The sequence below is a fragment of the Suricata suricatta genome, chromosome 3 (assembly GCF_006229205.1).
Source record: "Suricata suricatta isolate VVHF042 chromosome 3, meerkat_22Aug2017_6uvM2_HiC, whole genome shotgun sequence".
In the NCBI taxonomy this organism is placed as follows: domain Eukaryota; kingdom Metazoa; phylum Chordata; class Mammalia; order Carnivora; family Herpestidae; genus Suricata; species Suricata suricatta.
Window position 1 is genome coordinate 69,617,282 of NC_043702.1, and position 21,476 is coordinate 69,638,757.

At 37.2% G+C, this 21,476-nt stretch overlaps 1 protein-coding gene across 3 annotated transcripts in view; it reads left to right on the plus strand.

Annotated features, from left to right (window-relative positions):
* Nucleotides 1-21,476, plus strand: part of BAZ2B (bromodomain adjacent to zinc finger domain 2B) — a 292,602-nt gene that overhangs the window by 253,283 nt on the left and 17,843 nt on the right. For all 3 annotated transcript variants that reach the window (XM_029934506.1, XM_029934505.1, XM_029934507.1), the window contains 4 exons: nt 17,918-18,564; nt 18,843-19,116; nt 19,293-19,448; nt 19,821-19,981. In XM_029934506.1, the coding sequence (XP_029790366.1) occupies nt 17,918-18,564; nt 18,843-19,116; nt 19,293-19,448; nt 19,821-19,981 (1,238 nt within the window). The remainder of the gene's footprint in view (nt 1-17,917; nt 18,565-18,842; nt 19,117-19,292; nt 19,449-19,820; nt 19,982-21,476) is intronic.

The window sequence follows — 21,476 nt, forward strand, 5'->3', positions numbered from 1 at the left end:
TTAGCAGGTGGTGCTGGGAGAACTGGACAGCAACATGCAAAAGAATGAAACTAGACCACTTTCTTACACGATACACAAAAATAAACTCCAAATGGCTAAAGGACCTGAATGTGAGACAGGAAACCATCAAAACCCTCGAGGAGAAAGTAGGAAACAACCTTCTTGACCTCAACCGCAGCAATTTCCTACTCGACACATACCCAAAGGCAAGGGAATCAAAAGCAAAACTGAACTCTTGGGACCTCATCAAGACAAAAAGCTTCTGCACTGCAAAGGAAATAATCAAGAAAACTAATAGGCAACCAATAGAATGGGAAAAGATAGTTGCAAGTGATGTATCAGATAAAGGGCTAGTATCCAAAATCTACAAGGAACTCACCAAACTCCAAAACCAAAAAACAAATAACCCAGTGAAGAAATGGGCAGAACACATAAACAGACACTTCTCCAAAGAGGACATCGAGATGGCCTACAGGCACATGAAACAATGCTCAACATCACTCATCATCAGGGAAACACAAATCAACACCACACTGAGATACCACCTCACGCCAGTCAGAGTGGCTAAAATGAACAAATCAAGGGACTATAGATGCTGGCGAGGGTGTGGAGAGACGGGCACCCTCCTACACTGTTGGTGGCAATGTAAACGGGTGCAGCCACTCTAGAAAACAGTGTGGAGGTTCCTCAAAAACTATCCATAGAACTCCTTTATGACCTAGCAATAGGACTGCTAGGGATTTACCCGAGGGATACAGAAGTGCTGATGCATAGGGGCACATGTACCCCAATGTTCATAGCGGCACATTCTACAATAGCCAAATCATGGAAAGAGCCTACATGTCCATCACCTGATGAATAGATCAAGAAGATGTGGTGTATATATATACAATGGAGTATTACATGGCAATGAGAAAGAATGAAATCTGGCCATTTGTAGGAAAGTGGATGGACCTAGATGGTGTCATGCTAAGCGAAATAAGTCAGGCAGAGAAGGACAGATACCATATGTTTGCACTCATAGGTCTGACAGGAGAACAGGAGAATCCTAATGGAGGACCAGGGGGAGGGGAAGAGGGAAAGAGAGTTGGAGAGAGAGAGAGGGACACAAAACCTGAGAGACTATTAAATACTGAAAACGAACTGAGGGTTGAAGGGGAAGGGGGAGGAGAAAAAGAGGTGGTGGTGATGGACGAGGGCACTTGTGGGGAAGAGCACTGAGTGTTGTATGGAAACCAATTTGACAATAAACTATTAAAAAATAAATTAATTTAAAAAAATAAAATAAAAACAAATAAAATAATATTTTAAGCATGGAAAACATAGTAATAAATAAGGACGTGTGACTACATCAGTCAAAAAAGTTTTTGCACTACAAAGAAAACCATCAGCAAAATGAGAAGGCAATCTGAGTGGGAGAAGATATTTGTAAATCGTATATCAGATAAGGGACTAATAACCAAAATATACAAAAAATTCATGTGACTCAAAGCAGAAAAACGACCTGATTTAAAAGCGAACCGAAGATCTGAAGAGACATTTTTCCAAAGAAAACATACAGATGCCCAACAGGCATATGAAAAGTGCTCATCCTCAGGGAAATGCAAATCAAAAGCATAATGAGATCTCACCTCACACCTTTTAGAAGGGCTAGTCTCAAGAAGACAAGAAATAACAAGTGTTGGTGACAATGTGACTAAAAGGCAACCCTTATTCACTACTGGGAGAGATGTAAATTGGTACCACCACAATGGGAAAGAATATGAGGTTCCTCAAAAAGTTGAAAATAGAACCACCGTATCATCTAGCAATTCCACTTCTGGGTATTTTTCCAAAGAAAAGGAAAACAGTAATTCAAAAATGTATGTTCACTGCAGTATTTTTCATAGTAGCTAAGATAGAGAAACAACCTAAGTGTCCATCAGTGAATGAATGGATAAAGATGGTAGGGTCTACACACAAACACACACACACACAAATACACACACATTCCCCATGTAGAGTGTTACCCAGCCATAAAAAAGAATAAAATCTTGCTATTTGCCACAAGATGGATAAACCTTGAGGACATTATGCTAAGTGGAATAAATCAGACAGAGAAATATATATCATATGATCTCTCTTATATGTATCATTTAAAAATAATAATAAAAGGGAAAAGAAAACCAAGGTCATGGATACAAAGAGTAGAATGGTGGTTGCCAGAGATTGGGGGAGGGGAGGTGGAAGAAATGAGTTAATTGGGTTTTGTTTTTATTTTGTTTTAGTTTAAATAAATTGTTTAAAATTTTATAAATCTTGTGCAGAACTCCAGTATCTAACAAAACCAGAATTGTTCTGGTTGATGTATTTGGAGGGACTCCTAACCTTTACAGATAGACCTGTATCCTATATACATGTTTCTCATTCCAGGGGTGGTCCCAAAAGTAACTCCAGAAAAAGTTAGGAGGGGTGCCTGGGTGGCTCAGTTGGTTAAGCATTCAACTTTGGCTCAGGTCATGATCTCGCAGTTCGTGGGTTCGAGCCCCACATCGGGTTCTGTGCTGACAGCTCAGAGCCTGGAGCATGTTTCAGATTGTGTCTCCCTTTCTCTCTGCCCCTTTCCTGCTCATGCTCTATCTCTCTCTGTCTCAAAAATAAATAAACAAGAAAAAAATTATAAATAAATAAATAAAATTTAAAAGAAATGTAAAAAGTTAGGACTTTTTTTAGTCACTGGGTAGCTCAGGTGGTTAAGCGTCTGACTTCAGCTCAGGTCATGATCTCGCCATTTCCAAGTTCGAGCCCCACGTCAGGCTTTGTGCTGACAGTTCAGAGCCTGCTTTGGATTCTGTGCTTCCCTCTCTCTCGGCCCCTACCCCATTTGCACTCTGTCTCTCTGTCTCTCAAAAATAAATAAACATAAAAAAAGAAAAGAAAAGTTAGGACTTTGCAAATCAGAGAGTAAGGTCAGAGGCAATCAAAGGAATAAACATAAAGTGACTAAAATACTCAAACCAGAGAAATTTTATATAGCCTACTTTAATAACTTACAATTTTTGTCATACATGGCCATTTTTAGCACTAGACTGTGAGCTCTGGAAGGCAGACAGTAATATAGGTAGGGGAACTCTACTGAAATAAATAATCTGGAGCAAGTGCACATTGGATTGAGGAGAAAGGGGGTGCAGAAATCAGTTGTGGAATCATACTAGTAGCCTAGAAATAAAGTAGGGAGGCCCTAAGCTCAGGTACAAACAAGAAACAAAGGAAGACCAAGATATCTCTTTCTTTTAAGGTCTTTTTTTAATGTTTATTTATTTTTGAGAGAGAGAGAGAAAGACAAGAGTGCGAGCAGGCGAGGGGCAGAGAGAAAGGGAGACACAGAATCCGAAGCAGCCTCCAGGCTCTGAGCTGTCAATACAGAGCCTGATGCTGGGCTCAAACTTATGGACCATGAGATCATGACCTGAGCTGAAGTTGGATACTAAACCAACTGAGCCACCCAGATGCCCCAGGGTGTTTTTTTTTAAATGTTTATTTATTTTTGAGAGAGACCACAAGAGAGAGAGTGTGTGTGGGAAAGGGGCAGAAAGAGAGGGACAGAGGATCCCAAGCCGGCTCTGTGCTGACAGCAGAGCCCCCAATGTGGGACTTGAACTCACAAACGGTGAGATCATGATCTGAGCTGAAGTTGGACACTTAACCACTTCGGCAACCTAGAATGCAGTATCTTGAAGGTAGATTCACTATAAGAAAGATTGTGATATAAGAAAAATAGAATCAGATAAATTTGATGAATTAATCCTTAATAGAAAAATTATGATATTGTAAACAGAATCAGAGAAGCCAAGAGGAGAAGCTTGTTTAGTATGAAATTAAGTGAAAGTTTTAGTATAAAAATCTATCTTTTTATTTAAGTATAATTAATATAGTGTTATATTAGTTTCAGAGGTACAATACAATGATTCACCAATTCTTACATTACTCAGTGCCCATCAAAATAAGTATATTCCTAATCCCCTTTATTTCATCCATCCCCCAACCCACTTCTACTCTGGCAACCACCAGTTTGTTTTTTGTATTTCAGGGTCTAGGGTTTTTTGTTTATTGATTTGTCTCTTTTTTTCTTTGTTCATTTGTTTTGATTTTAAATTCCACATATGAGTGAAATCCTATGGTATTTGTCTTTCTCTGACTGACTTATTTCACCTAGCATTGTAACTTTTAGGCCCACCCATCTTGTTACAAGTGGAAATTTTTCTTTTTTTTAATTTAATTTTTTTTGAGAAAACAAAACAGTGCAAGCAGGGGAGGGGCAGAGAGAGAGGCAGACACAGAATCTGAAATAGGCTCCAATCTCTGAGATGTCATCACAGAGCCTGATGTGGGGCTCAGACTCATGAACTGTGAGATCATGACCTGAGCCAAAGTCCAATGCTTACCTAACTAAGCCAACCAGGGGCCCCAGATTTTATTCTTTTTTATGGCTGAGTTATATTCCTATGTGTGTATGCACATGGATGTGTTCATGTGTGCGTACACATACCACATCTTCTTGTCCATTCATCTATTGGTGGACATTTGGGTTGCTTCCATATCTTGGCTATTAAAAATAATGCTACATGCAAAAGAATAAAACTGGACCACTTTCTTACACCATACACAAAAATAAATTCAAAATAGATTAAAGACCTAAATGTGAGACAGGAAACCATTAAAATTCTAAAAGAGAACACAGGCTATAACCTCTTTGACACCAGCCTTGGCAACTTCTTACTAGATATGTCTCCTGAAGCAAGGGAAACAAAAGCAAAAGTAAACTATTGATACTTCATCAAAATAAAAATCACAGTGAAGGAAACAAGCAACAAAACTAAAAGGCAACCTAAAGACTGCAGAAGACATTTGCAAATGACACATCTGATCAAGGATTAGTATCCAAAATATATAAAGAACTTATAAAACTCAACACCTGAAAAACAAATAATCCAGTTTAAAAATGGGCAGAAGACATAAATAGACATTTTTCCAAAGAAGACATACAAATGGCAGAAACATGAAAAGATGCTCAACAGCGCTCATTATTAGATAAATACAAATCAAAACTACAATGAGATATCATCTCACACCCATCAGAATGACTAAAATTAACAACACAAGAAACAACAAGTACTGATAAGGATGTGAATAAAGGGGAACCCTCTTACACTGTTGCTGGCGATGTAAACTGGTACAGCCACTGTTGAAAACAGTATGGAAGTCCTCAGAAAATTAAAAATAGAATTACCCTACTATCCAACAATTGAACTACTAGGTATTTACTCAAAGAATACAAAAATACTAATTTGAAGGGATACACATACTCTGATGTTTATAGCAGCATTATCTACCATAACTAAATTATGGAAAGAGTCCAAATGTCTATCAACTGATGAATGGATAAAGAAGTGATATGTATGTCACTTCTTTATACATGCACACACACACAATGGAATATTAATCATAAAGAAGAAATCTTGCCATTTGCAATGATATGGACATAGCTAGAGAGTAATTATGCTCAGCAGAATAAGTCAGAGAAAGATAAATATCATATGATTTCACTCATATGTAGAATTTAAGAAACAAAAACGATCATGGAGGGAAAAAGAGAAACAAAGCAAGAAACTAATGCTTAACTACAGAGAACACACTGATGGTTACCAAAAGGGAGGTGGTTAGGAGGGATTAGTTAACTAGGCGATGGTGATTTATGTGTGCACTTGTGTTGAGCACCAGCTGTTGGATGTAAGTGCTGAATCACTAAATTGTACACATGAAACTAATATTACACTGTATGTTAACTAACTGGAATTTTAAAAACTTTAAAAAATAATGCTGCAATAAACATAAGGGTGCATATATCTTTAGAGATTTAATTTAAAATTATAAAATTTAAAAAACTGTTATAAAATTGTGAGTCATTGAGGTGAACAGCCTTGGTAAAACTTAAGAGCAATAAAGTGCCCAGGTGAATGTCTTCACCTTAGCTATAAGAATGAAATGAGAACCTTAAAAAACCAACAAAACCTGAGCCCTACCCCAGACCAATTAATATTCTTCAATTTGACTATGGTCCACATTAATCTCAGACACCTGGGCTTGTAAACGTAAAGTCATCTGGGACTTCAGCTTTCCCTTCAAAATGTCTAAAGTTAATCTCTGCAACATTGCTAAAATCAATTCTTTCTTAATATATACGTGGATTATTACAGCTGTCCCCAACTTCTTTATATACAATCTCTTCCTTCCATTACATTCTCTCATCATATCATGTCTCTACTTCAGAACCTCAAAGGATTCCCTTCTGCCTGTAAGATGATGTGATAAGTCCTTATATAACCTAGCATTCGAACATTCATTCTTCTATAAATCTGACTTGAAAATGTCTTTTCACTGTTCCCCAATATGAATTTACTTAGACAAGTCACCACTGCTCAACACATGTGCATTCCTCCTACTTTGCATACTTTGTTTTGCCGAGTCTTGTTCATTATAATGCTCATTTGCCTTTTCTTTAATCACTTTAAATTTCACTTTTTTTAAAATTTTTAAATGTTTATTGAGAGAGAGAGAGAGAGAGAGAGAGAGAGAGATACAGAGTGTGAGTGAGGGAGGGGCAGAGGGAGAGGAGACACAGAATCTGAAGCAGGCTCCAGATCCCAAGCTGTCAGCACAGAGCCCAATGCAGGGCTTGAACTCAGAAACTCAGAGCAATGCAGGGCTTGAACTCAGATCATGACCTGAATCAAAGTTGGACACTTAACTGACTGAGCCACCCAGGCTCCCCAAATTTCACCTTTCTTAATCCAGCTCAAGTTCTAGTCTTTTTATAAATTCTTCTCCAGCTTATATAAATGGAACTAATTTTTACTATCTGTGAACTCCTAGAAAACCAAATAATTGTATCATTATCTTGGCAATTGATATACATTCAGTTTATTTACATTATTTAAGTTTTATAACCCTCATATATACTTTTGATTCTACATAGTGTAAAACATTATACTTTATATATCACAGGCACATCAAAAATACTTTAAGAAAATAATTAAATGTTTTTTATCAGAATAGCTTACAGGAAACTTTAATTTGAGGCCTCCCACATTAAATAACAATTATTGAATTTTTAGCTATTGGACCTCAGTTTCTGTTCAGGTCCTACAATTGAACCTCTCGGACCCTGATTTCTCTTTCTACAAGAGAATTTAATAGGCTCTGTATAAATTATTTGGTGTTACCATGTCAAATAATAGATTTAAAAGAGCTACAAAGTGATATATAAATATTAATTGTACTTTATACGATTATTTGTGGTGTACCCATGCTATAGGGGGAAAGAGGAATAAATTTTCACTCAAAGATTCTATTTTCTCATAAAGGTTTTATTAATTCACTGATAAATGTGCATCTGCCATATTATTCTAAGTGCTATGAAACTTAAAAATAAATAACAGATGTAGATTCCTTTTCCTTATCTTACTGCTAATTGAAGTAGAAAAAACCTTTATCATTTTAATCAAGTGTTTAATCTGCATTTATATTGTGCCTTGTACTAAGTACTGTGGAGACACAAAAGAATCAATTAACCTGTCTCCAGAAAGCTCACAATCTAATTAGAAATATATACCATATATGAAGACAAATAACAAGAGTATATTAGTATGTAATACAGACTAGTACTATATTTGAGAAGCAAGGCTGATAAAGATGAGTAAGTACCAACTGGTAGAAATGACCATAAAATTGTGGATATTAAATGTTAATACAGGGGGTGCCTCGCTGGCTCAGTCAGTAGAGTACATGACTCTTAATCTCAGGGTTGTGAGTTCAAGCCCCATGTTGGGCATGGATCCCACTTAAAAAAAAAAAGTTGATACGATAGTAACAATATGCAATATTCTATTCCCTTCATTTATTACTTTTTAAAACTCTAAAAACACAATCTATTCTTAATAAAGTTATATTTAACAACGTTCATTTATTTAAAAGTATAAATGCACAAGTTTTGAAAAATGTCCAAGTTTTTAAAAAAAATATCCCTATAGTATCTGTATCCTCAGTACTATAACAAAGAGAAAAAAATCACATCTGGGATTACCTCCAAAAAGATGTATTAATTAAATTCATGTTGCATGCAAGATAACCCATACCATGAATAAAACACATAGTACTAATAACAACAAAGTTTATCAGTATGGTAACTCAAGAGTAGAGACATAACGAAGCACACAGGGTCTTCTAAGCCTCCATGTTGGTTCCGCAAGAGTGTCATCCACTTGCAGACTGGACGGGCAACAATAACGCCCCAAGAGAGAGATGCCTTTCTTTACATTCTATTTTTTTAGGTTAGTCTAAAAGGAGGTAGAAAACCCTTTGTTTCTCTAAGAAACAACATATATACGTGTGTGTGTGTGTGTGTGTGTGTGTGTGTGTGTATCAAAGGACCTCTGTACCTAGGAACAGCAGTAGGGAGTATGAATACAAAGGGCAGGTTCCACATACTGATACGTGGGAACAGTGGTGACATCAGCTAAAGGTCCTGCTGTCCCTCTGCAAACCAGCTCAGTGACTAATCTGGCTTGCTGTGGGGCCTCTGGGAAGAAGGAAGGAGGAGAGCCCTTGTAACCAGTCAGCTAAAACTGAGGGCTTATTCCCCTTCGATCTACCCTCTGACACTAGGTGTATGCCTTCCCATCTGGAACAGTTATCAGTTGGATTTTAAACGGTGCCTTCTGAACCAGATATCAGATAAGCCAGAAGAATTCCAAAACAAACAATATTCCACAACATTAATAGATTCCCCTGAGCAATCTGTCTATAGTATATTCAATAAATGGACTGAAGCTATGCATTTATAATATAACTCAGGTCAAGGAATCAGTGCTGATTTGTTCAGTGATAAGAACCCAAGCCTTCTCAATGGTGGTGTCCCTTGGGGTAGCTGATTTGAGGTCATACCCTCAGCTTCATGCAAAGAGCCCTTGTGCAAAGTAATGAAAGCTGCCATCTTGCAGATAGGTTCTGATGCTTACCCTGGAGATCACAGCTGGGAAAGTTGCCAGTGCCTTTTAGATTTTGAGTCACTATTAGCACCACACTCTACCAACTGAGCTAACCAGACAGTCTCATTTTAAAAGATCTCATAGTTATTCCCAGGGCATGCAGATGTGTTATGTCCAGATAGGAAGCAGGAAGGCCTTGCTTTTCACATAAGAAAACAAGTTCCACTGGATCACAGAGAGTGCCAGCCAGTCTGGTTCAATGCTGCATTCCGTGTGCTTCCCTGCGGTTAGCACACTGCCAGTGTGCTGTTAGTCAGACTCAGCTGTAGGTCTGAAGTGCAGAAAAGTGCTACCAGGTGGCCCTGATGGATCACTGCGAGCTGAGATGTCAGGATGTGAGCGTCCTTCTGCCTCTAAGAAGATACAGGGAGTTTTACACAGTATAATTAGTAAGGAAGGAATTGCGAATAGGCCAAACAAATGAGGACTCTGGAGTAATGCATAATTCTTATGACATTGTCTGGGAGTGGAATGCCCAGAGGTCCTCCATAATTAAGAAGGTTGAGGATGACAAATACAAAATCCTGATAGCTTTGAAATAAGTGTCATTGTGTGGATAGCTGTAGAGGATTATTTGATACAGTTTGTTAGTATCTATATGAAAAGCAACAAGAGAATTATTCATGCTGAGTCTACTCTCTCACCTGTGGTCAGGCATGTTTATGCCCATGCCAAGTCCATCATTATCTTCAGGGGTGATCCATTTGGACTGTCCTTTTTTTCTGGAACAGTAAGTTCCACACCAAACCAGGAGGTGCCATTTTCCCACCAAAGATACCCTCCAGACAGAATATATTGTTTGGGTATAAGGACTGCAGCAAGATCTCCTGCCTGTAGAATGTGCGTACAATAAACTTTACAACTGTTTGGAGCAAAGAGAATAAAAATTGCCGTTACTATGTGTGTAACTTGCCAGTATCATCTGAAAAGTAGAATACTGACATTTGTATCCACCCATTCATCTGTAAGATGAACAACAGAACCTCCCAGCCACCTGTTGAAAGATGCCAAAAAAGCAGAGGAATTTTGAGGCATAAAAACTCAGGGTCCTGCTATACCAAGTATATTCTTCATTTCTGTTCTTCAATTCCAAGATGCCAAGGAACTTCACCAAAGTGTAGGGACCTTTATGAGGCATGGGAAGTGTTCAAAGTATAAGCAGCAGAGGACAGCCAGAATGGACAATGTACAGAGGTTACCGTGGAGGGGGTTTGGTGCACCCATGTTTTAGAATATCGTTTCAGCATTCTGAACTGCCTGTGGAAGAGAGGGAACATGGACCAGCCACTCAAATCTTTATTTTGGCACTTGGCAACAACTGTGAAAGGCATTCCAATTGTTTGATTGTATCATTTTTGGAAATCACACTATGTAATAAATATGTTTTGGTCTTAATAGTAGTATATGGTCCACACTTCCATGTGTGGACCATATACTACTCTATATCCAGAAAAAAAAAAGTATACCCTTCAGTAGCTAGAGGAAATGAGATATTCAAAAGCTAACAAATGTTATCAGAGTATCTTGACTTCAGTCATAGGCACATATAGTGCTAGTGTCCAACAGGGTTGTTAAATAGTGTAATGCTGTTGTTCAGTACACCTGTCTGAATCTTTTCTTACATAAGAAATGTAGTCTTTCTCCTCTAGGTGTGTAACACTGTCGTACAGCCATGGCAGGCCTGGTCAGTGCATCTGGGTATTGACAACATGCCTGGCCAACCAGTTACCAAAACTGCCAGTAGAAGTCACAAGTATGTCCCACTGATATGTAGACATTCTTGTGCAGGACTTAAATACCACAGTATTTCCATGCCAGTTATGCAATCTGATAAAGGAACAATTGGAGTTCACATAAAAAGGTCCAAAAGCCTTTGCATTGATTGTGATTCTGGGCTTTGAGTCATAGGTAACACCAGCTCGCCGCCCCAGTATGGGAGCTTGTTTGCCAAGGCTCTTTTGCATTCTAGAATAGACACTTGGTCCCTCATTTATAACAAGCCCATAAATATTTGAGGCTCTTCTCCTTTCTAGCATAGTGAACTGAGGAGTGTGGTTAGCAATCCTTTAGAGGGGACCCAAGGATGGAGCCCAGCCCTAGTCCTTCTCAAGTTTGAAAGAGCCCAGATCAGGGAACAAAGAAAGCCCAGCTTGTGGAGTTGAATCAGATTCCTAAAGTGGAGCTGATGACTGTGAATATTTCAACCCATAATCCAATTTCAAGAATTGAGATGATACAGGGTATTTCCCTCAGTTCTGTTCTCCAAATCCTTTCCTGAAGAGTCTAGAGACTCTTCATGCAAACAACCAAGTCAAGCCTCTAAGGATCCTTCCAAGTGTTTATGGATCTTTTGAGAACCCAGCTCTTACTCTGTTTATTGCTGAATTTCCTTCTGCTGGTATTCCCATTCAGGTTCCTATAGAGCATGCGTCACAATTACTGGCTTCATATCATAAGGGACAGTTGCTTCACATCACAACATACGGGATAGTGGGAGTTTGCCCCACTTTCCTTCTAAAGGGGCTTTCTAGTTCTCCCTCCCACTTAGGACTCATGAAAATCTCTAAGCTGGTAAAGACAGAACTGAATTTCAAACCACCTTATCACCACTAGTCCCCATCTTTAGTGTACTCTATAGGGCTTCTGTCATCCTTGGGCATAGCTACGGACACCATCCTAATTCCACCAAGTGAATTACACTGAACCCAAGAAGAAATTCTTTCACCCCTGCGTGCTTCCCTTCTAGATATCCATGACATTAGACTTTGTTGGACACCAACTGTTCTACAAGATGCAGTTATAAAAACCACTGATGACACACGTAGTGCTAATAGCAGCAAAGTCTATTAATAAAGGCAACTTACAAGCAGAGAAGGAACAGTACAGAGGATCTCCCACCTCCCATAGTGGTTCCGTAGGACTCAGATTTATGACAAAAGCACTCCAAGAGATAAAAGACTGTATCCTACAGCTTGCTCTGTATTTAGGGGTTAGTATGAGAAAGGGTAGATAGCACTTAAGTTTCTCTAACAGTAAACGTATCAAGGGACCTTCGGGTCTAGGAACAGTGCTCGAGGGTATACACACCAAGAAGCAAAGTCTACATATCTAGGACCCTAAGAACAGTGTTGACCTTAGCTGGCTAAAAGACTGTATTATCCTTTTGCTGGGATAGGAAGCAAAGTGGGAAGGAAGAAAGCTCCCGCCGCCACCCAGCTCTGTGTGTGTGTGTGTGTGTGTATGTGTGTGTGTATAATTATATATATATATATATATATATACACACATACATATATATACTGTGATGTGAATATTACTCTTCCATTTTGTATTAGGATATGTTTACAGCATTAGATCTAGAAGTATAAAATGTAATTCCTGTTATGGATATGTGGGGGACTCTTACCTGAAGAGAAAGGGTATTTTTTTTTTAATTCCCGAATCAGGCAGGGAATGAACAATCATAGAGAGACAAATGATGAGGCTCTGCTTCCTTTAGTCTTCTCCACAGTAATAGCAAGAAATCTCCCGGGAGCTGGGTCATGGTAGCTCTATCAACATGAAGACAACTAAAAATCAGTGGAATTACTACTGGGGAAAAGGGCCTTTGAGCCCTGGGAGGAAGCCACTGCCTAGCGACCTGTATTCTAAATGCTGGTGTTTCTACATTTCTTATGTTCTTTATCTGTGTTTTACTTACAACGTAGTAAAATGTATTTGGAAGTTATAGCTTGCTTCAGCACAACTAAAGAGAGCAAAGGAAATGTTTTTCACTTGAACTCAGAGTGGTGGACCACTAGTGTCCAATGACAGCTGTTAGGTGAACTGAGAAGGTTCAGAGTGATGCTGATAAAACTCAAGAAGACATAGTTTCTTTCCAGTAGAAACCATGTTATTTGTTTAGGATTTGTTTTAATGGGAAATGATATTTTCTTCGTCATGATGCACTGGCATTTACTACCGGGGAAATGAATCAAGTCAACAGCACTCCCTGTCTCATCTCTTGTGTTTAGTCTGTTTTGAAGATATTTATTAATACTTATTGACACATGTCAGTAAAGTAAGAATTGGAAGGAACCGAGGGGTTATATGAGATAGGAGATAGAAAATTATTTAAAATTTAAAAATCTCTTTATGCTAAACATCCTGTATACACTGTCAAATTTTTTAAATAATTTTACATTTTAATTAGAGGTTTAGCTGTTTATAATTAAGTAATTTGAATATAAAAGTTAAAGACAATGATGAATGGGCTATTAAAATGTATTGTCAGCTCATTCTGCTTTATTAGCTACAAATGGGACATTGTCTGCTTGTCTCAAGCCAGTAAAAACTGGTGATTGGTTGGTGGGTTTGGTTAATCTGTTTGTTTTTGGACATATGATAGCAGCGTTTAATATACTAGTTTTCAGAATAAATCAAACACTTACTAAACAATAACTTGTATAAAGCACAAATATATGAAGAGAATATTTGTGACACTTTCCACATGTGCCTAATTAGAGGTGATAATGTAAGGTTTTCTTCTCAGAGTAAATGTGTAGAAGTACATAGATTATATGAGGCATAAAAGTTTTTGTTAGCTGCTTCTAAGATTTTCTTTATCATTGGTGTTAAGCAATTTGATTGTGTCTTGGTGTAGTTGTCTTCATGTTTCTTTTCCTGGGAGTTTGCTGAGTTTCTTGGATCTGTGTTTTATAGTTTTTACCAAATTTGGAATTTTTTAAGCCATTATTATGTCTTTAACATAATTTATTGTCAAATTGGCTAACATTCAATGTGCAAAGTGTGCTTTTGGTTTTTGGGGATAGATTCCCATGATTCATTGCTTACATACAATGCCCAGTGCTCATCCTAACAACTGCCCTCCTCAATACTCATCACCCATTTTCCCCTTTCCCTCATTCCCCCATCCACACACAGTTTCTTCTCTGTATTTAAGTCTCTTATAGGTTGCCTACCTCCCTGTTTGTAACTACTTTTCCCCTTCCCTTCTTGAATGGTCTTCTGTTAAGTTTCCCACGATCCACATATGAGTGAAAACATACGATATCTTTCAGCATAATACCCTCCAATTCCATCCCCATTGCTGCAAATGGCATAATTTCATTCTTTCTCATTGCTGACTAGTATTCCATTGTATATATAAACCACATCTTCTTTATCCATTCATCAGTTGATGGACATTTAAGCTCTTTCCATAGTTTGGCTATTGTTGAAAGCGCTGCTGTAAACACTGGGGCACATGTGATCCTATGCATCAGCACTCCTGTATCTTTTGGATAAATCCCTAGTAATGTTATTGCTGGGTTGTAGGGTAGTTCTATTTTTAATTTTTTGAGGAAACTCCACACTTTTCCAGAGCATCAGCCATTATTTTTTCAAATTTAATGTCATTGTTTTGTAATTCTATTATCTTGTTCTTTTGGGGTCAGTTTTTATGATTGATTCTAATTATGGGTCATGTTTTCCTGTTTCTTTGCATGCCTTCTAATTTTGATTGGATGCCTGACATTGTGAATTTTGCCTTCTTGGGTACTGGATATTTTTTAATTACCTACAAACGTTTTTGAGCTTTGTTTAACTGAAATACAGTTGGGAAAAGTTTGATACTTTCAGGTCTTGCTTTTAAAATTTGTTAGGCAGGACTTGAACAGTGCTCTGTCTAGGGCTAATTATCACCTAATCTAGGGCTAATTATCACCTAACTACTGAAGCGAGATCCTTCAGTATTCTACCTGACACCTGTGAGTTTTGAGGTTTCCAAGTTTGATTGGTAGGAATGGCCCCATTCCCAGCAAGTGTGAGTATCTAGCACTGTCACCTCTAATCCTTTCCAGGTGGTTCTTTCCTTAGTCTCAGGTACATTCCTGACACATAGGCATTGATCATTATTCAGCTGAACACACAAGAGGTCTGTCCGCTGATCTGTGGAGTTCTTTCTCCAGGCAGCTCTCTTCTCTCCAGTGCTTCCTCCTGAGCACTTTAGCCACTTGGGTTCTCCCTCGGACTCTCAGTTCCATGTCCCCATCTCAGGAGTCTGCGAGCTGTGTCCAGACTATCCCTGTGATGGAGCCTGGAAACTATCCCAAGGCAATAAGCTGGGGCAATCAGAGGGCTGGCTGCGTTTCTCTCACTGTCACCTGATGTCCAGTTTCTTACAAACTGTTGTTTTGTATATTTTATCTGTTTTTGGTTGTTTCATGCAAGGAGGTAAATCTAGTCTCTGACTCCTGAGTGGCCAGAAGCCTAAGTCTGAGGTATAGACATTTATTTTGGGGTAGAAACTAATTTTAAAAGAAGCATGTTAGCTATTTCAGACATTAATAGAATTGGTTAAATAAGTCATGATGTACCCATATAATAGAATATTATGCAGCTGGTAAAGTATAATTATGTGTTTTGCCATTAAAAGCTATTGAAGGTATATAGTAAAAACATTAAATTCATTAATTTATCATTCAAAAAATATTTATTGAGTCTCCATTTTATTTTTTTTTAATGTTTATTTATTTTGGGGATAGAGAGAAAGACAGAGTGTGAGCAGGGGAGAAGCAGAGAGGGAGGGAGACACAGAATTTGAAGCAGGCTCCAGGCTCTGAGTTGTCAGCACAGAGCCTGATGCAGGGCTTGAACCCACGAACCACTAGATCATGACCTAAGCTGAAGTCGGACACTTAACTGACTGAGCCACCCAGGCACCCCTGAGTCTCCATTTTATAGCAGCCACCATGTTAGGCATTTGGGATCCAATAATAAGCAAAATAGACATTGTTCTTCCTTTAAGTAAACTTGTTGATTTAAATTCTACTTTGTGGGTAGGGTGGAGTAGATTAGAAAATAAATAGGTTATTGTGTCTAATTGTAAATTCTGCAAAGTAAATATGCAGAAGGATATTCTAAGGTGAATGGGATGAGGCCCCTACTTTAGATAAGGTGATCAGAGGGGCGCCTGGATGGATGAGTCTGTTAAGCACCAAACTTCAGCTCAGATCATAATCTCATGGTTCATGGGTTCGAGCGTCTCATTAGGCTTTGTGCTGGCAGCTCAGCCTGGAGCCTGCTTCAGATTCTGTGTCTCCCTCTGTCTCTGCCCCTCCCTCGCTTCCTCTCTCTCTCTCTCTCTCTCTCTCTCTCTCTCTCTCTCTCAAAAATAAACATTTAAAAAAATTAGATAAGGTGATCAGTGAAAACCTCTCAGAAAATGACACTTAGGTTGAAATATGAGTTAAAGTACAACAGTATTCTAGGCAGAGGAAATAGCAAGTGCAGAGAGGCCTCAAGAAAGAAAGAACTTAGCATGTTTGAGAAGCTGAATAAAGGGAGAAAGGAAAAACAAGGACAAGAGTGGTCAGGGATTGTGGAGGTTTTCAGGAACTAGATTGTACACCATTTGTAGGCCTTGTGTAGGAGTTTGGATTTTATTCAAAATTGCAGAAAAGTGACTTGTGGTATCTAATTTGTATAAAATGAGAGTCACATGTATGCATGTAAGAGTTCCAGAAGGATCTACAGGCATGCTAGGTTAGCCATGGTTACCTCTGAAGAGTAGAAATAGAGATTGAGGGAGTAGGACAGAAACAGTTTTACCTTATACCTCTCATTACTGACGATTTTACCTTGATCACATATTACTTTCAAATCAAATAAACTAGTGTATTTATATTTTTAATGTTTTTTAAACTTTTATTATTTTTGAGAGGGAGAGAGACAAAATATGAGTAGGGGAGGGTGACTGTGGGAGGGGCAGAGAGAGAGACCTGGATCAGAAACAGGCTCCAGGATCTGAGCTGTCAGCACAGAGCATGATAGGGATCTCGAACTCATGAACTATGAGATCATGACCTGAGCCAAAGTCAGACGCTTAACTGGCTGAGCAACCCAGGCACCCTTTCCTTTTTTAAGAGTGTTTATGAATTATTTTTTAATCATTGGTCAAATATATGAACCAGAAGTTTACAAAGGAGAAATACCAATAAACCTCTGAAAAGATCATTAGCCTTACCTAGTGATCAGAAAAAAATACAGTTTGGACTTTCACCTCCAAATATTGGAAGATATTGGAATAGATTAAAAAAAATGAATAGTGTTCAGTTTATTTAAGGGACAGGGAAATAGATGCTTTTGTGTATTTCTGATATTAATGTGTATTGATTTAGACTTTTTAGAGAAGACTAAGACAAACACTCTGAAAACTACCTATTTTAACACTCAGTAAGTATTTTTCTAGAAATTATCCTAAGGAAGTAAATTAATGTTACAATGTTACAAATACAAGATCATTCATCATTTACAGCATTGTTTTTAATAAAAAATAATTAGACCCTATTAATAGCTATCAGTAGAAGATTGATTTTTTTAAGTTAATTACATTCCATTGAAGATAGCCATTAAAATTTATGGTGCAGTTATGTATTTATTGATATATCAGGATGTTTATAGAGTATTCAGTAAAACATGTAGGTTAGAATATTACAGTAGGATCTCCTTTTTTTTTTTTTTTTTTACTTTATAGGTTTAAGTGTATATGTGTATACATAGAGAACTCCTAGAAGGATTTAAAAAAAAAATTAATAGTAATTTTTGTCATGTATTATGGCTTTTAATATGTTAATATTTTAATTTTTTAATGATTAGCTACAAAATTACATTAATTTTCCAATTAGCAAACAAATCTAGCCTATTAAAAAAGGAAAAGAATGGAGAATATTAGTAATCTAGAAAAGTTTGGTTAGATATTTATGCATATAACTTGATGAATAGTAATAAAATAGAATTAAAATATTGGTTTGATATTGAGTAACTGACCTTCATACTCCTCAATTTTGTAGGACTAGAAGAAATTGCAAAAGAAAGAGAAAAACTAAAAACGGCAGAAAGTATCCAGATGAAAGAAGAAATATTTGAGACTTCGGAAGATACTGTAAATTGCTCAAATCCAGATCATTGTGAGCCAAAGGAAGATCCTAAAGAAAAAGATAACACAAATCTGTTTCTTCAGAAACCTGGCTCTTTTTCAAAATTAAGCAAGCTTCTGGAAGTAGCTAAAATGTCTCCTGAGTCAGATGTAATTACCCCCAAACCAAATAGTAGTGCAAATGGCTGTACGTTGTCTTATCAAAACAGCGGAAAACATTCATTGGGCAGCATTCAACCAACAGCAACACAAAGCAACATGGAGAAGACAGACTCTAATAATCCATTTAGTCCTGGTTCAAGTGGTCCAGTGAAGTTCTACAGTCCTCTCCCCAATGACCAGTTGTTAAAAACACTGACTGAAAAGAACAGACAGTGGTTCAGCCTTTTGCCACGAACGCCCTGTGATGACAGTTCACTCACCCATGCTGATGCATCAGCGGCTTCTGTGGTGCCTCCTCCTCAGTCTCAGTCACCCTCCCCTGCCCCAGCTCCCCTCCTGGGGTCATCTTCTGCTCAGAATCCTGTTGGCCTAAATCCATTTGCTGTATCACCTCTTCAGGTTTGTACTGCTCGTTTTTATGTTCCTTTATTCAATTTTTGACCCCACGAAGATTCTCACTCAAGAGAAATCCATTGAATATTTGTATGATCACTGCTACAGTTTGAAAACTAGAAAGAGCCAGAATTGCTATTACCAAGCATCATTACAAACTTACGCACTTCTAGTCTAAGGCGGAGATAACTTTGTTTTCAGAATTTAAAAAATAATTTAAGATGCTAAACATTTTTCCTAACTTTTTAGATTATTCTACTTATAAAATGTGTTGTTTTTTGTAGATGAAAAGCGGAGTATCTATGATGGGACTCCAGTTTTGTGGATGGCCCGCTGGCGTGCTTACCTCCAATATTCCATTTACATCACCTTTACCTAGTCTGGGATCAGGGTTGGGATTATCTGAAGGGAATGGTAATTCATTCTTGACGCCCAATGTTGCTTCAAATAAAAGTGAATCTCCAGTCCCACAGAATGAAAAAGTCTCTTCAACTCAACCTACAGCTGTTGAAGTAGCAAAACCAGTAGATTTTCCTAGTCCAAAACCTATTCCAGAAGGTAGGTACATTGAGATGGTTTTTAGTCATTTATATTATTTCATTGTTAATAGAATCCTATATTATAACTGAATCTTTGATGATTATATATGTAGTTATAAATCTTTTGACTTGCATTGTGTCATTAATTTGCATTCAAGATATTTGTAAAATATCTACATATTTATCTTGACTTAGAAATGCAGTTTGGTTGGTGGAGAATTATTGACCCAGAGGACCTAAAAGCTTTGCTCAAAGTGCTGCATCTCAGAGGAATAAGAGAAAAGGCATTACAGAAACAAATTCAGAAACACTTGGATTATATTACGCAAGCCTGCATCAAGAATAAGGATGGTATGTACTAAAAGAGGTTTCTGCTCTTTTGCTTACTTATGAAGATTTTACTAATTCTTTTACCTTAAGAAGTATTTTAGTATGTGTTAATTTATTACTAAAAGGCATCTTTTTTCCTGTTTTCTCAACAAACAGTAACTATTTACATTTCTTAAATTGGTATTACTTATATAATTTTACAACCTGCAGACATATTCTGTTGTTTCTTAAGAAACAATATTCCTGCTTTTAAAAGTAAGCTGCCTGCATATGCACAGGTGCACTTGTGTGTGTTAGATTATGTGCACGAGTTCCCATGGGATTTTTTTTACTTTATGAGAGAAACCATTGAGGAATAAAGTGGTTTTAAAATTAATTTCTTTTCAAATGTAGTTGCTATTATTGAATTAAATGAAAATGAAGAAAACCAGGTAACTCGAGATATTGTGGAGAACTGGTCAGTAGAAGAACAAGCAATGGAAATGGATTTGAGTATTCTTCAACAGGTAGAAGATCTAGAAAGGCGAGTTGCATCAGCAAGTTTGCAAGTAAAGGTAAAATTGGCTTGGAATAAAATCTGTTTTTAGGATAGTGGAAGGTAACTAATATTGATTATATGCCTCATATATGCCAGTTACTGTATTGAATGTTTTCATTTTATCTCATTTCATTCTCCATATGATTCTGAATTAATTTCCTCCTTCATACAGGTAAGAAAACAGGCTCAGAGTAAGTAACCTCCCAATGGTCGTAGAGTAAGTGGCTAAATGTGGGTTCAAACCAAGTCACTCTGTCAGTCTAACTCCAGACCATGTGTTCTTTTTATAAAATCTCGCTGCCTCCTTAATGACAATAAAAAATATCATTTCTGGTATGCAGTTCTTTACTGCAAGCAGAATTTCAGTTTTACCTGTGACAATAGAATGCTCTATTAAACTCCTATGATAGTGTTTCATATAGGACCAGGAAGCACCTCTATACAAGCCATGTTCTATGCTAGACTTTTGCTCTATTATAATTTAAAATTGGAGAATATGGGTATATCTGAATATATGTATATTATGGTACTCACAGATGCACACCCTACATGTATGTAAGCTTTTAATATATGTATTTATCTACTGGGCATGACTATGTCACAACAACCATCAGAACTGATTTCCAGTGGAAAGGCAAAAGAAAAGTGCTATCTCTGTGCAAGACTGTTTTTGGTTTTGTGAAGAGGAGTATAAAGGTCTTCTCAACTGATGATAAGGTGATATCTCTGAGAATATAAATGGATTGGCAATGAATAAGTGTGAGACAGACAGCTGAAAAGGTTTGGAAAATGTAGTTTCCATGTAATTTGATTTGATATTTCATGTTTTATCCAGAATGAAAAACTTATGCCATAATACTATCCTATCCAATAATTAAAATATTTCTTCAAAATAACTTTAATGCTTGCATTTGGAAACTTTCAGAGAGCTCCAAAAAATATCATTTTCCAGAGCTAATAAAATATCCCTTTCTTGCCACAAACATAACTACCAACTTTGGGAGCAAAAATTTATCATTTACTGTAACTATTGTACTAGCCAACTATGTAAATCTTCTTCCTGGTACTGTAATACAATATAAAACAGACTCATTTATCTGGCATCTTCAACAAGTGAACTATTCTACACAAATTAATTTTCTGGAAAAATGATAATTATTCCTTTTAGTGGCATAATTTTTTTAACATATTTGTTGGGTCACTTATGCATTACACTGCCTTCTTAAATGGAGAATAATGAGTTTGATTTAAATTATGTTAGTGACATAGTATCTTTAGTATGAAGACCAATTATCAGATAATGATTCTCTCAGGAAATGTGAAGAGGTTTTGCCCCTACAGTAAATAATCCTAGTGTGCTTTGCTTTTTTTTAAACTACAACATCTGCTTTCTGTAGTCTATTTTCTCTTATGGTCAGTTGTTACTACTTGCTGATTTAAATTTGACTGGTTCTAAAAACACAAAAACAAAAACAAAATAAATAAATTTGACTGGTTCTACTAGCCCTATT